Raw genomic sequence first — 17,219 nt, 5'->3', positions numbered from 1 at the left:
AAGTATGTTAATGTCATACAAAACATCTGGGCTTTTAGATCAGGGAGGGAATAGGTAGATTATACATGGTGATTAAAAAAAAGAGTGAGAATTGGGGGTGATAGGAGCTAAGAGGCAGAGGACCGGAGAGGGAGAGCAATCAGGCCCGCCCAGATGTTCGTTGATCCTGCGTGTCAGTTGCATCCTGTCGGTAGGGGCACGGGCAGGGTGGGGTAAATAATGCATGAACTGCACAGGAAGTATAGGATGGGTAAGAGCCTCCAGAGCATGGGTGGAGTCTGGAGAGGGGATGGACGAGGGATGAGGACAGAGGACTAACACGTGTCCTACTTAACTCCACGTGATATCAGGTAAAAGGGACTCACTTCACAAGACAAGCGAACGAGAGGAAAGTCAGATAAGCGTGACGTCTGCCTTTTTTATTGGGTGTGGGGGGGCACTTTTATTTTAGATCTCACATGGACAATTTACATGCCGCTGAAATGCTATCGCTCAGTTCTCGCCACGCAGTGAATAATTTCTAATTAAGCATCCCTATCTCCGCTGCGCTTGCTGTAATTAATGTTTCATGAGGTGTGGGACCCCGTTAATGACTGAAAAGGCAATTAAGGAATGTCTTCTCTGTTTTCTTTTCTCGTCACTATCCTGCCACATGTTTGTGCTGTCATGTTGTGAGACACACACACACACACACACACAACTCACCCTTGAATAGCCATCATTTTGTATATGCCTCCACATTCTGGCTCTAATGGGGAAATGAAGGGGCTGTTTTTCACAAGTGCACAAGCAGCTGCCAGTCAGACCAGCGGGGGTTGAAGTACGGGGTGGGGTGGGGACATTATAATGGTGGTGCACGCAGTTGTCACACGGCGCGAGCGGATGACCTGCAAATCTGGGGGGTGGAGGGAGCTCCTTCTTCCCTGTCCCATTTTCCCATCTCTTTTTCATCACAAACCCTCGAGAGGAGTGCAGATCTCTCTCCACGGGGGCAGCACTCACATTTTGACCCCCTGTTGCTCTCATGTAATACATGCTCACCCCTACCACATTCTCAACTCTTGCTCCCACCCGTCACCTCCCCTGACTGACTCTTCTCCTTCAGAAGCCTCTCACCCTATTACTCTTATTTATTCCCGACTCTCTACAAAGGTGGCGAGGCTTTCAGGCCAGTCATCCAAGTCCTTGTTAGCACTGCCCCCTTTAGTTCGACAGCACGCGTGTATTTATCACACAGATGCCCTTCTGCTGCTTCAACAGCAACACCCCCCCACCCTTCCTGCACCCACTCCTGCCTTTGGCATATTAGTCAACCCTCAAATGAGCGAAAATGGCCCATTTTAGACCACTAGAGACGTAGTCAGTGTGCGAGAGGAGCTGAAGATTCGGTAGGGTGGTGCGTTTCAGAGAAATAGGGCAGCCATCTCGAGTAGCCTCTCTATTATCTTCCACCATGGGTGTTAAAAACACCCTGTTTTTTTTTTTTTAACCTGCCCTGGCATTGAGCCGCTCAAATCAATCACACTTCTAGAAATTTATGAAAGGCTGATGGGCATGGGGAGAAATAAACAAGTATAAAATGCACAAGGGGCTGTAAATAGGGCTTCAGTCTAGCAGCATGCTAGTCTGAAGGTTCCCAGGTGTTAAGTAAACCCAAATGAAGTGGAGGAACCAATAAAAGCAGCTTCAAAGCTCCCCTATAATCTTGTCAGTGAGGAAGGACACCCACTAGCCTTTGCAGGATTTTCCACTGATTGATATCATTCATATCCCCACTTCACCGAGTAGCTGCGGTAAGCACACCCCACAGCCTCCAGTCTGATTTTCTCCTTGCTTAAAGCACATCATGAAATAAAAGTAGGATGCAAAGTGACTTAAATGCATTAAGGTAATGTGCTTCGAGCGTTGAGGAGTTTTTTACAAGAGCCGTGTAGAAAAGTTTGGATCCATCCCTCCACCCGAAGTTGACGTTAAGAGAAGTCCAATAAACTCGCCTCCCACTCACTCTGTGTCAGCTCTGCAGGTGTGCCATTAACTAAATAGTTTACGGCTTTTAAGTGCATGTCACCCGCAGAGATGAATGACAAAATAATTCTCTTTACGGTGTACAGTGCGTCGCCAGTGCAGGTGTAATTTAGCCTGCCAGAACATTGGCGGTCACAGATGAGGTGCAGTATACGTCCCATCCATATGTATTTGTTCAAGATTAGCAACATTTGATTGTGGATTGATAGCAAATAACCAAAAGTGTGAATTGCACAGGTGACGCTTTTATCAATATTATTAATTTCGGTTTATGAAGCTCATGCTTATTGAAAATGCAGTAGTCATAACTTTTACAAGCCACAGGATGGCCTTCATATGAGCCCATGCCAGTGCCTTGTAAATACATCTTATATATATTATGCCATGCAATCACACAGGTAAATTAAAGTAACACCAAAGGTGACCTTGTGTGTTCATTTACAGTTCCATAATTTACTCTAAGACTCGGCTACAGTAACTTTAAGTGATTCACAACTCAATAGTTATCTTATCTCGGGCCTTCCTTTTGAGGCAACTTTCCTCCGATTGGCTGCCCCTCACAAACTGCTTTAAGCTGCAGTTTTGCTGTCGAGGACTGTTCCTTGTGACGTCACAAAAATTAATCTTTTTTTTTTTCTTGGTAGCCTAAAGCCAGTCTTTTAGGTCATAGAGCAGCGGTCCCCAAGCTTTTTTGCGCCACGGACCGGTTTATGCCCGACAATATTTTCATGGACCGGCCTTTAAGGTGTCGCGGATAAATACAACAAAATAAAACTAGTACCGGTACCGAAAAAAAGAACATTTATTCATAACACACGTGAAAAGACCCAGGAAAACCGAGTAAACGATAAAAACGATAACAAAATAACGCTGAAAACCGATAAAAACCCTGAAAACTACACATTTCACACCTGAGCCTCAACTCTTGCGGCCCGGTACCAAACGACTCAAGGACCGGTACCGGTCTGAGGCCCGGGGGTTGGGGACCGCTGTCATAGAGAACATTTGGGCACACATGACATCATTAATTGAAACTTTGTAACAGTTTCATATGAGCGCACGTCTAACAGTAACATAGTCTCTCTTTAAATTCTAAGGTTTTACATATAATCTGGTGCTCAGCAGGTCAATGCAATCTCAGATAAACAACAACACGGGGCAATTACGTCATGTCATTATTTACTTAACCAAACAAAGCCAAAATGCAGAAGTAGAGCGAAACACTGAGCGCAGCCTTACTTAATTTTAAGATCAGTTTTTTATTATATACCTATACATAACACCTTAGCACTGATAGAGGATGTTTTTAATAAGACTCTATGTGATAGTTTGAACTCGTTCATACTTTGAGTTTTATTTAAAGCTGATTTAAGTCAATATACACTGATGAGGCATAACATTATGACCATCTGTCTAGTATTTTGTTGGCATTTGGCTACCAAAACAGCCGTGACCCACTGAGGCATGGACTCCACCAGTCCCCTGAAGGTGTGCTGTGGTATCTGCACTAAGTGTTTGCAACAGGTCCTTTAAGTCAGGCTTGGCCAACTCCAGGCCTCGAGAGCCGGTGTCCTGCAGGTTTTAGATCTCACCCTGGGTCTACACACCTGAATCAAAGGACTAGTTCATTACCAGGCCTCTGGAGAACTTCAAGACATGTTGTGGAGGTAATTTAGCCATGTTAATCAGCTGTGTTGGATCAAGAACACATCTAAAACCTGCAGGACACCAGCCCTCGAGGCCTAGGTTTGGACACCACTGCTTTAAGTCCTGTAAGTTGTGAGGTGGAGCCTCCATGGACCTAGACCTGTTTGTCTAGTACATCACACAAATGCTCGATTAGGGTCTGGGGAATTTGGAGGCCAAGTCAACACCTCAAAGCCGTCGTAGTCTCCTCAAACCATTCCTGAACAAGTGGGCTCTTTAGGTGTGTGTATGATCATGGTCTCCAACAATGCTTAGGTAGGTGGTGTCAAAGTAACAACCACATGGATGGCAGGACCCAAGGTTTCCCGGTAGCACATTGCCCAACGCATCACACTGCCTCCACCTACTTGCATTCTTCCCATAGTGCATCCTGGTGTCAGGTGTTCCCCAGGTGAGAGATGCATCCACATGATGTAAAAGTAAAAATGATTCATCAGAGCAGATGAAGAAAATCTCACAAGAGCTTCAGTTTGGAGATACTCTGACTCAGTCGTTGAGCCATCACAACTCGCCTAAATCCTCATGATTGCCATTTTCCCAGCTTATAGCAGCAACTTTCAGGACAAAATATTCTAATATATCCAGGTGCCACAATGAAGACATAATCAGTGTTATTAACGTCACTAAAAAAGGCCATAATGTTAAAGCCTGATCGGTGTATATACTCGGTATATATATAAGTATCGTATAAGAGATCCACAGCGCACTATTCCATCTACAGCAGTAACTTAAAAATCCCAGTTTCCTTGTCTGCATGCATGCACACAGCCAACAGAAGCTCCCGTTCAGGTCTTAATTTTAAACATGAGGATACTGCAGTGTCATCATGTGCTCTGTTAGCACACAAGCAACGATACACATCTACAGACAGGAAAATACACTTTGCAAATTGAAAAAGAATATTAGCAAGCAAACACGGATATAAACAGTGCATGTTTGATACAGGCTTTGAAATGTATTTTATGAGAAAGGTAATATATTCACATTATGCTGATTTATTCTTTTGACTTTTGTTTGTTTTGTTTTCGGCAAAGAAAATTACTAAGGGGGACTCAAATTTACAGTAGGTTCGATATTTTTTGTCACTTCTATTTTTTTATGCCTCCCTAAACTGCAGTTTAACTGGACAGAGATTGCCCATGCATCCCTCTGTCCTTACACTGTTAATGGAGCCTCTGCCTCGAGCTCTATTAGCTTCTCCTCCAGGAGCTAAGAAACTTTTTTGGATGACTTCCTGCCTGATCAAAGCATCAGACCACCCGAGCCATAACGTGACCTCATGCCCTCCATTCCCCCCACCCCCACCCCGCGGACACAAATACAAGGTTTGGCAGTGGTGAGGGTGACCTTTCCAGACTCCCTCAGATGAAGTAAGGCAGCCAAATTATTTCCTGCCTGTCATGCCCTTATCTGTGTCTGGCTGTTGTTTGTTTTAAATTACACGGAAGAACGACTTTCCAGCGGACCAGGGCGAAGGAGAGGATCGAGGCAGAATAATGAAAATGAAGAAGCGAGAACTGCGCCGCAGACATTACAGCGGCTCTGCCATGCTGTGTTGCGCCGCTGTATCGTATCTCTAATGTAAAATATTATGAAAGGATTAGCTGTGACAAAGTGGTGCAGTCATGACTGTAAATATAATCCCTTCATTATTTTCTCGCGAGCTATATTCAACCCCAAGTAGCACAGATCTCGCTTTTAGTCTTTATGTCGCCAGTTTAAAGTTAATTATTGTTTCACACATGCAGCGCCATTGTTATGACCACGCCAAGCAGTGCAAGCTCTGTTTGTTGATAGCTGAGCTTACCTTTCCCCCAACGCAGCCAGAGTTTAATTGAGGAGAGCTGAGACAGACATTGTATCAGAGATTAAATAGCTTGTTTTGATGTGAATACAGAAACAGAGAAATGCTGGTTTGGTCTTTGTGGGGTTTTTATACAAAGTACTGCCCGTAGCTTCTGTGTTGCTCCTGCAACGAAGGAAAGACAAAGAGAGTGAGAATGGGGGGGGGGAGATAATTCATAAGGCTTTTTATCTCTGTCATTACTGTAAACTATTCACCTAAATGCTTTCTTGGCCTGTTGGATCTTTGCAAAAAAAATGTTTTTGCATCTTGGCTGCTCGATACAATAAACACGCAGAGATTGTGGTCACAGACTTGACAATATGAGCTGAGCCTGAAAGCCTGGTCAAACGTTATAGGCTCATGGTACTTGGACTACAAATGGACACCAAAGCAACTTCAGTTACCAAGAATCCTTGGAAATACTATATATGCATGTGCAGACTTTTTCTAAAAATGAGCCAAGTTGTGCTATACTAGTTTCTCTCTTGGGGACACCAGTAACCATGCTGAAGAATAGTTTAATTCAAGGTGCTTTATGTTATAAGGTAAAGACGCTACAATAATACAGAGAAACCCCCCAAAAAGTGCTTGGTGACAGTGGGAAGGAAAAACTCCCTTTTAACAGGAAGCAACCTCTGGCAGAACCAGGCTCAGGGAGGAGCAGGGTCATCTATCCTGACTGTTTGAGGGTGAGAGGAGGGAGACAGGACAGACAGTTATATGCATAAGAACTATGGTATTTTATTCTATTGTATTTACAGAATAACATAGCCCATAATTAAATTTAACTGTAAATTCTAGTCTTTACAATCTTCAACAGCACTGAGGGTTTTAGAGGGAGGAGTGGGGTGGTGGGGTTATTAACTAATCCCATAATAACAGGATTGTAATGCTGTCCAGCTTGATCGTGCACACTCTAGAGGAGCAGAGCGTGGTGACATTATGTTATTCTTACGCAGGGATTGTGAGGAAAACATTTGTTTCACATTAGAAGCTGCAAATAATCTAAGCACCCAGAGGACTCACACTACAGCACGCGAGTCCTCTGTAGCTTACAGAAAGCCAATGTGGGATGAAAACATACACATTTTTAACCGGATCTCTTGGCGAGCAGATTCACAGTTAGTCTTTGGGCTCAGCACTTGGCCAAGATAAGTACACTTGGGTTTTCACACGACTGACTATTAAAAACTATTAATCTGTGAAACAGCCAGTTTTGTATGAAAGGAAAAAGCAAAGTATTTCATAGCAGGGCTGAGAGCAGGGATTAATCCAGTGTGGAGTAACATCTTGAATGGTCAAAGGGTTGCCCAAGCAGTAACACGCTGATACTTGTAAGCCACCCACTGTACTATCCACATGCAGTGCACTACATAATATGTTTTAGAGATACATGGGGATGCTTTTGATCACCCGTGGTGTGCAGCCCCTGAGGAGATCACAGCACAGGCACAGTTCTCAGATCCTCCCTGTTGGTCGGTCGGTTGGATGGAGGCTGTTGTTGTTGTTATTGTGGACGGACAACATGCTAGCATGCGCCATAGCATTGCAGTATGTGGCTTAACTGAGTCCTTGCTGTGATAAGACCCACTTTTGAAAGGAGCATTAGAAACTCTTATGCATTCTTAATGAAAATGAGTATTAAATAAGAGTTGCCATCAATAATTTATACAAAGTTGCATCAGGCCTGGACTGTGGCTCCTCAACTGAGAATGATTTAACTGAAGGTGTGCTGCAACCCATCCTGGGTGTGCGATGCATTTCTCAGAACTAGCACAGAACTTTGCTTCCTGTCTCTCTGGGAGCATGTAGGCCTGTAGTTTATTCACCATATCTCTAATTGTCACTAAGGGAGCCCCTGACTTTAATTGCATGTAGCTTCCCGCTAGCCGCCATGGACGTTTCCATGAGTAAATCCAACATTAGGGAATTAATTAGGCAGAAAACAATGGGTCATCAGAGTGCTAACGACAGAATAACAAGGCACAGAGTTTTATTTGGTGCTCACCAGACACAGCACACATTCGGAAAGATGTAGAATGCTAATTAACTTTAGAGCTTAGCTATGACCCATTTTCATTTGTGCCAACACTTTATGTCCAGGATATTGTTCGTAGCGGTGTTGCATTCTGACACATTTTCAAAAATGGCATGCTGACTGCTCAGTGGAGCATACTTTTTTTAATGTACCCTCTCATGTATGATGACTTATTTTGCTGTTTTTCTCAGCATGCTTTAGACAAAGCTTGTATGTTCCGATTATTAAAGAAGCATTTAATTATTTATTTTCACGCACTGCCATTTTACAGTTAGCAAAACAAACAAGCTCATTAAGACCATATCCAGAATTGTTACCAAACAATACAAACAGTTCACTGGATATTTAAGCGCCCAGAAGACACGTGTGAGTCATCAGAAGTGTCATAATGAATCTCCTTTACCTCCGTTTTGTTCTGCAGCAACTTCCTGAGGGAAATCGCTGTCTCTTTAGCCGCTCAATGCTCAAGTCTGTCCTCCAGTTAGTGGCTTACCCTCTCTACTTGATGCTGGGTTGGTAATGTGTCACAGCTTCCTGGCTGAAAACAGATTCTCATTTGGTGCAAGGTTGCTGAGAGCAGTGAAACTGAACCAAAATAGTGACGTGGCAGGCAGTGAAATCAAATCATTTAGCAGAAAGATGCTAAAAGAGTCTATGGGGGGCAGCATGGCATGGCAGCACTTTGTCAACCAAATTAATGCTTTCTTTTATATTAGTTACACACATAATTTGGAAAATACATTTTTTTCTATCCGCTACCAACATACTTGTTAAAGTTGAGCTGGCTTTGCGGTTCGCTGTGTCTGACTCACCTGCTCCTCCTGCTTACTTAATCCAGGAAGCTATAAATGTCTGGGGAAACATGAGCGCAATTACCTTTTTGAATACTTCATTTATATTCCTTCTCCTTCCTGGCACGTCTGTTTGTTCTAGTACACATCCCTGTTCTCTGTCGCACTATGGCATGACCACAGGAGAGGAGAGATCATTATTTGGCACTAACATGCTTGTTTGCAGCTCTTCTCTTTTTTGTCTGGCACTAAATGTGTCATACTGACCTCTCTTTTTTTAGATTTGGTGATGGCTACACTGTGATTGTGAGGGTCGGTGGCTCTCCGCCCGCACTGAAGCCAGTTGAGGACTTCGTCCAGAAGACCTTTCCGGGCAGCGTTCTCAAAGAGAAGCATCACAACACATTGCAGTATCAGTTCCCACACGCACAGGGAGCTTTGGCCAATATCTTCAGCCAGTTCACCAGGCATCAGCGGAGGCTGCGTGTGGAGGACTACTCGGTGTCCCAGACAACTTTGGATCAGGTGAGGTGGAAAAAAGGAAAAAAACGAAAACATATACAGTTAGGCACTAACACAATTTTGTTGTTTTGGCTTGATTTTCAATCAAGTGAAACGATCACAATTCATTATTATAATTCTGCATCATGGATTTCAATAGTTGGACAAACGCATAGGATTGCTTTTCATACTTGGATGAAAATCACTTGCAGTCGATGACTGTTTGAAGTCTAGAACTCTGAGATCAGATGACTGACTCGGCCGTTTATTTTCTAGCAAGAAACTCCTGAGTTACTTTTGCAGAATACTTTGGGTTATTATTCTTTCTGCCAAAGTCTCATCCGTCCTTGAGTGTAACCAGTGCTTTGCACCTTGTTGGAAACCCTCTGTAAGTCCATTCATGAAGGCATCTCTTGATTGTAGACTTTGACAATGATATGCCTACGTCCACGAGAGTGTTCTTGACTTGATTAGCTGTTGTGGAGGAGTTTTTCTAAACTGTGGAGAAAAAAAAATCTTACCCTATACGGACTCCCTTTTGGGGCCAGCCTCTAAGTATCACCTTGATGAACTGCACTTTTTACCTCTTCTGTGTTTGCAGCTCTGGAGGTTTCCTCTTGTGTAGTAGGCAGTCATTATCCCCTTTAATCCGTAATAAAGAAAATAAGTAATATGAGAGATGTGAGATCTCTGCTTGGAAATAAGTAAGAGCGTAAACTTGGTTTACTGTTAAATGATGCATTTTTAAGTGTTTTGATACCTTCAAGCAGCACATGAAAATTGAAGGCAAGGATCAAGCATAAAAGTCAAAACAAAAGTAACATCCAGAGGCAGCTTTGAAAAGTGTCACAGCTCAAATCTGTGAAATGTGATTATGATGAAACTGACTGTTGTTGCTGTGTTGAGCTGGAAACACTCTGCCCATGTTCTGTATATAAGAACAGCTTGAGCCTTCCACTAGGTGGTGCAGGCCGATGCATTCAAAAGCGATGCACCAACTAAATTTAGTGTAATTCTACAGGCCTACTGTAATTCTGCGGAGTAGCTGCTCCCTTTTAATGGCTCACTAGCTCATCAATCAATGCATTGACCATTTTAGGTGCTCCTGTTTAATGCAGGTCTGCCCAGTAGCGGATAAGATTTAAAGATCTATCATTGTCTACACATTGTTTTCTGCCATTTAGGCTGTCAGACAGACCAATGAGGAGTGCACGGAGTTTGGACGGCCAAGATTGTTCAGCCGCCAGCTACCAGTATTGATCCCAAATCTGGACTGATTATATAAAACTCGTGCAGCCAGTATCTTTTATTTCTTTTTATTCCAGCCAGAGTGCACTAGCTCAGCTTACTGATTGGCGAGATAAACCGAGCGCTGCGTGTTGCGGACTGGATTCACCTTGTGTTTTCCAAGCAGCCCCAGGGACCTAATGCAATCAGGCAGTGAGTGGCAAGTACGTGTGTGTCTGGTCTTCCAAACCCACCATTAGCTCAGCAGCAGATGACCATGTGGGAGGTGAGAGTAACCTCTGAGGGGTCCAGAAAGGTCATCTTTCCACTCCGCCACGGGTGAAAAAAAAGCCTTAAAAAAGAGAAACAACAAAATTGACACAGATGTGTTGAATTGTCTGTTCGTTCAGTTGTGCAATGTAACGACTGGATTTAAATCGAATTACGTCTTATAAAGGACACTGCACAGATGATCAACTTGTAGATTACCCATAATTCAAAATAAATCAATCTTCTGCAGAATTTTTAAGTAAAATCTGCCCTTTAGGAGTGTCAAATTTAATGAAAAGCTCAATGCTTCAATTTAGCCTGCAAGGTTTTTTTCTTTTTCCATAAAGCGTTTTAACAGGACTTCACAGATCAGCGGTGAACCTTGCATAATATATGTTTTAACATTTATGTCTTCTTGCCCCACTTTCTGCTCTGGTCAATATTTACCAGATCAGAGGCAGTAAATAAATCATTCTTGGACCAGCAGGTCACAGTATTAACACACAGAAGAGGGGAGGGCTGGAGAACCTGTGGAGACCCAGACAGTCACCTTTCAGCTGGTGATTTATAGAGAGGAGCCTTGACCTACAGTATAACACCCAACTTGCACTACAATTAATATTGATCCGCACGGCCTTGAGCTCAGGCGTTAATGCTGATGGCCAGGACAGTGCAGGGCAGGGATTTAAAAGGAAAATGTGACTTTCACAATGGTCTCGTAGAAGCGGCTTCTGCGGAAACAAGAAACGTTTGCGGCTTTTTCTGGCACCGTCACCGAAGCACTAATGGAGCAGCCGACCTTTTCGATCTATATATCATCCGATATGTATACATGTGTTGATTATAAAGTTTCTTTACTTAGGTCCCCTCTTTCAGTTTTTTTTTTAATGCTCTTTTATTTCACAACGCGCCTGTGAACCGATACTTGTGAACAAATGAAACAGACAATATTCCTTCCATATTTTGATGTTTTTAAGCAACATTGTTGTTTGAGTTAGCGTCCACTTTTTTTTCAAGCATCAAACATTTTTTGACCTCCCAGCTTTAGTCAAATAATCTGAGAGACAAAGTTGGAATTTGAAAACAGGGAAGCATTTAGCCGCAGCGTTAGCATGTACTAAAAACAAAGCGTAAGAATAAAAAATACCAATTCAGATATTCCTCCACAAATCATGATGTAGTTCCTGCAGGATGACAATATATTTGCAAAATGGCAAAGGCATTAGACACCCTAATAATAATAATCATCATAACTGGTAACCAATTGAGCCGAGTCCCATGTTGCAAAGAAGCGCATCGAAAATGTGTACCTGCACGCGGCCAAAAGTGTAAAGATTCAGCGCAGTCGCTGGATAACCAGTGATTTTTTTCCTACTGCTGTAGTATTTATAATCTAGTGTGACTGACCCATCACTCACCTGATAACCCTGATACTGCTGCGACTTATGATGATTGTTCAGAAGCGTTAAATACTGGTTTGTTCACACAATTAAAATCTTCCACTTTTAGACATTCTGTGAGATTCTGTTTGGGATCTTGAGATGAGCAGGAATATTTTAATGACATGTAACGAATGTAAAAACAGCCAGTTTAAATTCTGCAAGGACTTCTTTGATGTATAGCTGAGGTTAATTGGCTGATTCGCGTCCTTCCCCTCCTGGGTTCTGCCTCAGTGGGTACCAAATAAACACCCCAGCGCACCCCTATAATGTAATTAATGCCTGTATCCATCTGTTATTAAGAAAATGCCACTCAGCAGCGCTGGTGCATGACGTTCAGGTCATGAATGGATGGTTGGCTAAATGCAGAAAGTGAACATTACGAAATAATCACACCGCAGCGCACCGGAGGAATTTAACCATGCTTGTCTCAGTCAAAAAAATGGCTGCATCATTAAAGCTCCCACGCTCAGTTTTGCAGAAAGTTCAAGACAAACAGCACTTTGCAATTCTGCTGCACAAACTACGCAGCCTTGACTATGAATATGAAATGCTGTGCATGCCTCAGCACATCAAGCCAGTGAGTCAGAGGCCAGCAGAGGAGGGCGGAGGGTGCATTTGTTGTCATTCTTATCCTCGTATTTATTCTCTGCTGAGAAGATGCCTTGACAACAGTGACCTTGATACACGCTGCTGATGTTATGACATAACTAGCTCAATGACCTTACACTTAGCAGCTTCTCTATAAGGAAGTTTTATCCACGTAGTTACACTATTCAGTAAAAAATGACTGTTCATGTGGTTTTACTGTTATTATTAAAGTTTTCTAAATACAGTAATTCCATTCAGTTCAGGCTTATTTATATAGGGCCAAATCACAACAGTCTCCTCAATGCATTTTATTCTTTAAGGTATAAAGCACTTTGTGATGGCAGGAAAGAAAAAAACTCCCAGAGGACAGAGAAAGGATAAATAGCAAAAACCTGAAGATCAGATCAGATTATTTTAACTCCAAACTTTATGACAGGAAGTATCTTTGTTTGAATCAGAGTAACATGGCTTTTTAGTTTAACCCTGTGTGGTGAAAGTGGCGCACGTCACCTCTTCAGCTGCTCACATGCTCTGTGGCCAATAGATATCAGCGTGATTCTGTTTAGGCGCATGACGTTAGATCGCAGAGGAACCAGAAAAACACATTGTGCATATTCATGTCCTGAACTGAGCCAAGAATTCTCTCATAATAAATGTCTGCATGAAAGACAGATCTACTTAAATGTCTAGATAGGCTAATTAATGTTCCCGCGAGCAGGAGAGAAAAGCACCTGCTGTCACACAACATCGTGTCTTGTTTGACCTAAAACATGGAAACAAAACAGGCAAAATCATTTAAATATATGTTTTGGAAGTGAAACATACTTTGTGCTCACACATGGAGTTTGTGTGGATTATACATCAAGTCATTCTTGATCTGTATGGACTGTGAAACCATAGATAGATAGAAGCTTTTGCTTTCAGCAGAAGTTGTTATGTAGTTAATTTTTTTGTCTGTGTGCTCGGCACGTTTTAAAAATGCCGGCAGGTGTTTTTGGGCTCCTCTTTGTTGCTAAAATAGACTGATCACCTGCTAGCTTCAATTCAAGGCTGAACACGGAATAACTAATGGTATCAATATTCTCATCTAACTCTCGAGAAGAAAGCAAACTGCTGTATTTCTCAAACCTCAGACTCTAGATGTAAACAGCACATAAAATGAGGTCATTACTTTAGCGATAGAAAAGCCTCCCATCCGTATTTTCACTAGTGAAGACATGTTGTCAGTAATGACAAAGTAAATATATCAGAGTAATTGGCAAATGTACGTCCTTTGTTCAAAAGATGGAAGTTGCTAATGCTAATAAAGACTTCATTACCGTTAAATTATAAGGTTTCAGATTATATTCACTGGTTAATTAAAAACAGAAGCCTCAAAGGCTGACTGGATAGATCTCTATTACCCGTCTGAGCTTCAATAAAACAAAAGAGGATTGTTTTTAAGCCCAGAAGAATAGGCTACTAATGTTTATTTCTCTTCATCCATGGCCTTTTACATGTGCTTATTTGCCATTTGATTTAGCAAGTGTGTATCTGTGAAGAAAGGTTTAATTGATAGGGCCTCTGAGTAGCTGCTGATGGGATTGGCTTGGAGGACAATTTTATTTATTTTCCATTTAGATTTTAAGTGCAATCTAGTAATTCGCGTGTCCTGTTATATTCACACAGCCAATGAAAATGGTTAAATGAAAAAGCAATGCTCTTATCATTTTATATGATCCGCTTTGTTGCCTTTTTTCCCTTCCCCTCTCCGTCTGCAGAGAGTCTTTGTGTAGCTTTACCGCCGATGCTAAGAGACTAAAACGCCCGCTCGCCTGTGATGTTTACAGCACAATGAAATACACACAGCTTTTTATGAACGCCATAGGATTGATTTCGTCTGACATTAAATGGGCATCACAGAGAGAAGAATGATTGTTTTATTCTCTTTCTCTGCTGGTCAAAGATGTCAAACTGACATTCACTGTGTGAGCCGAGACGCTTGCTTGATGCTCCGTAGCCCTCGACTGGCATCTCATTCTCATGCACCCCGTCGTCCGTGCCGCTATTTCTGTTTGTTTTAAAGGCAGAGGGTGGGGAGAGAGCGCAAACGAGAAGTGTCCACGGGCCCTTCAGCAGAAGTTTATTATCTTGCCTTTGCTTTTAAGTACTTTCTTCTCCTCATTTGTATTCCAGGTCTTTGTGAATTTTGCGAGGCAGCAGCACGATGAAGAGGACTCTGAGGCCTATAGCAACCCGGTGGACGTTTCAGACGAGCTGCCATTGGGGAATCTGAGGACCTCCCAAGGAGCAGAAAAGGTGTAAAGCGCACGAGAAAAGAACCGCATCTACAGTCGTCCAGCGATATGCCTTTAAAATAAGGGAATCTGCAGTATTTGCACTGGCAAATGAATGAGTTCCTAACCTAATTTAGCTTTAATTACTAAATAATTATTATTACTAAATATAGCATGCCCCTGCTTTCAGGGTTTATCAGCAGGCTTGCAAAGTTTGCAATTATTCATGATGTTTTCCATAACTGTCCCTCGCCAAGCCAGTTTTTTAACTCATTTACAAATGCCTGATTTTGTAGCCTTCCTTTCATTCTGACACCGTAAATAGTTGGTTACAGTGAATGCTACTGCAAAGTTTGTGGAGTTTTCTAGAACTCCCTGGTTTGACACAAGAAGGGCGGGTTACTGCACTAAAATCGTGACGTATTCAACTCGATTATCCTAATTCTTCAACATGCAGAGTCAATCAATTTACATTTAAAATAAAATAATTCTTTTTCTTTTTTACCACACAGGCTGATTTCCATTTGACAAAAACCAACTTTAAGAGCAAAGCCTGACAAAAATGACTTAATAAGATTGTAGGTGCGAGTGCAGGAAATGCTGTATTTCACAAAGGTTAAACAACTGAAATAACACCACTTTGGTTTTGTTTGCACATTTATTGTAGATCATTCCACCACATCTCCCTCTGTGCTTCCCCTAGCATCACAAATTGCACAGCACTACCTCAGCCTTGACCTTCAGATTGACTGATGCTTTAGACTCCTATCATTTGTTTACGTTTGCTGCTGATTGAACAAAGATAAATCAACTCAAAAAGTCTAAAGCAGCAGTTTGTTTCAGGCTGCCATCCCAGCTGCTGATAGGCACTCCAGTGATAAATAACTACTCTGCCACATGTATTGGCTTTGTATTTGGAGGAGCCTACAATTAGCTGTAGATGGTGTTCAATAACAAGCACTGAGTTTGCAGCAGTGGCTGTCAAACATGTTGCGCCTGCAAGAAAGGTGTTAAATGTTTGCACCGGCCAAAGCTTGCAGGGCTTTATCTCTATTATATGTAGGCATCAGGAATGTAATCGAGCGCACGTCAAATGTTTCATGAGATTTAGTAATGAATGTATGAGCAAAAACACATTTGTATTTATATTTTGTTAGCTTATAAGGCCTTACATTTTAAGATCCTTCTGCTCTATTTTTCTTGTAATAATTTGTCACATGACATGCTGGCTTTGGCATAGTACACCTTCTACATAAGTAGTTATGCCTCTGAAGATGTGGTCATAATCTTAATCACACATAATCCTGTTTTCTTTTTATACTTTAAGTTGCATTGATCAGATACGGGTACCTAGCTAGCTAAGCTTGTTAGCTTCCTTCTTAGCCACGGACGCAATGCTTTGTTACTCAAAGCTAACTTGCCATACTTGCTAGAGTTTTAGCCATAGTTAAATACCAGATGTGATGACACATGGGTGAATCTAAGACATCTATTGTAGGACACGGCATAAGCACAAAGGAAACTGAGATAGATTTTTTATTTTTATATAGGACCAAAATTTGCATAAAAACTAGCATAAACTCAGGACTTCACAGAGTTCAAGTGAGAAACAGGATCACGTTTGTCCTTTTCTAGACTTCTGTACACTTGTTCCTTTTTTGCAACTCGAGGAGTCACCCCCTGCTGGTCACTGGAAGAGATTTGCAACATCCATCTTCTAAATACAGTCTATGTTATTGCTCATTCCTTTAGCATGTAAAGCCTTTGTTTGGTCTGGGAAATAGCTGATTGCGTTACTTAAATTTTCAACCACCTATGTTATCAAGAATGCGTAAAAACTACAGAAATATATTTTTTAATGTATTTTTTTAAAGTTATTACAACATACAATTAAATTGTACCGACATATGTAAACTTTGGGCAAACTGTACACCTTACACTCCATTTCTCAACTAAAAGTTAACTCAGGAAGGTTTTATGTGCAATACTTACATGCTTATACAGAGAGTGACATTTAGTTCTGTGTCTTTTACTGTATGTACTGTGCGACATCAAGAGGTTATGTCACTGTCTCGCGCAGCTTGCGCTCGCATTACGTTGCGCTTTTGTGTTCAAGATGTAAATAAGTCCACACTTCACTCCTCACAGGCTTTCTTGTTTGCTTTCAGAGCCTGACATAATTTGTATGCTTTGCTAAGTCCTCACATTACTATCATGCCCGTTGCAAAAATAATGAATCCTGTTTGCACTGAATATTGCTCTATGCCAAGACAAGTGATTAAACATTTGCACAAACTGTAATGCGACTTTGACTCGATGTTTGTTCACTGCCGTATTTGTCCAACGAATCACCGAGTTACAGTTTGAAAGTCTCTCTAGTTAAACTTCCTGCATGCTGTCTTATTGTTGTGTCCTTCCTTTCACTATTTCGCGTCTTTCACTCTGAGCGAAGGTGCCAGCTGCAAGCTCATATTTTGTTTTGTCTCTCATACATTCGTAACATCAACC

At 41.9% G+C, this 17,219-nt stretch overlaps 1 protein-coding gene across 1 annotated transcript in view; it reads left to right on the top strand.

Annotated features, from left to right (window-relative positions):
• The window catches only part of LOC102789175 (phospholipid-transporting ATPase ABCA1), a 180,025-nt gene extending 163,013 nt beyond the window's left edge, over nt 1-17,012 (top strand). The window contains exons 48-49 of the mRNA XM_087838332.1: nt 8,689-8,932; nt 14,611-17,012. Coding sequence (XP_087694458.1) covers nt 8,689-8,932; nt 14,611-14,739 — 373 coding nt within the window. The 3' untranslated portion in view covers nt 14,740-17,012. The remainder of the gene's footprint in view (nt 1-8,688; nt 8,933-14,610) is intronic.
• The last annotated feature ends 207 nt before the right edge of the window (nt 17,013-17,219 follow it).

This window comes from Neolamprologus brichardi, chromosome 3, assembly GCF_056152115.1.
Source record: "Neolamprologus brichardi isolate AB-2024 chromosome 3, ASM5615211v1, whole genome shotgun sequence".
NCBI classification, from domain to species: domain Eukaryota; kingdom Metazoa; phylum Chordata; class Actinopteri; order Cichliformes; family Cichlidae; genus Neolamprologus; species Neolamprologus brichardi.
Note: the sequence above shows the minus strand (reverse complement) of the source record. Positions and strands in the feature narration are given on the sequence as shown.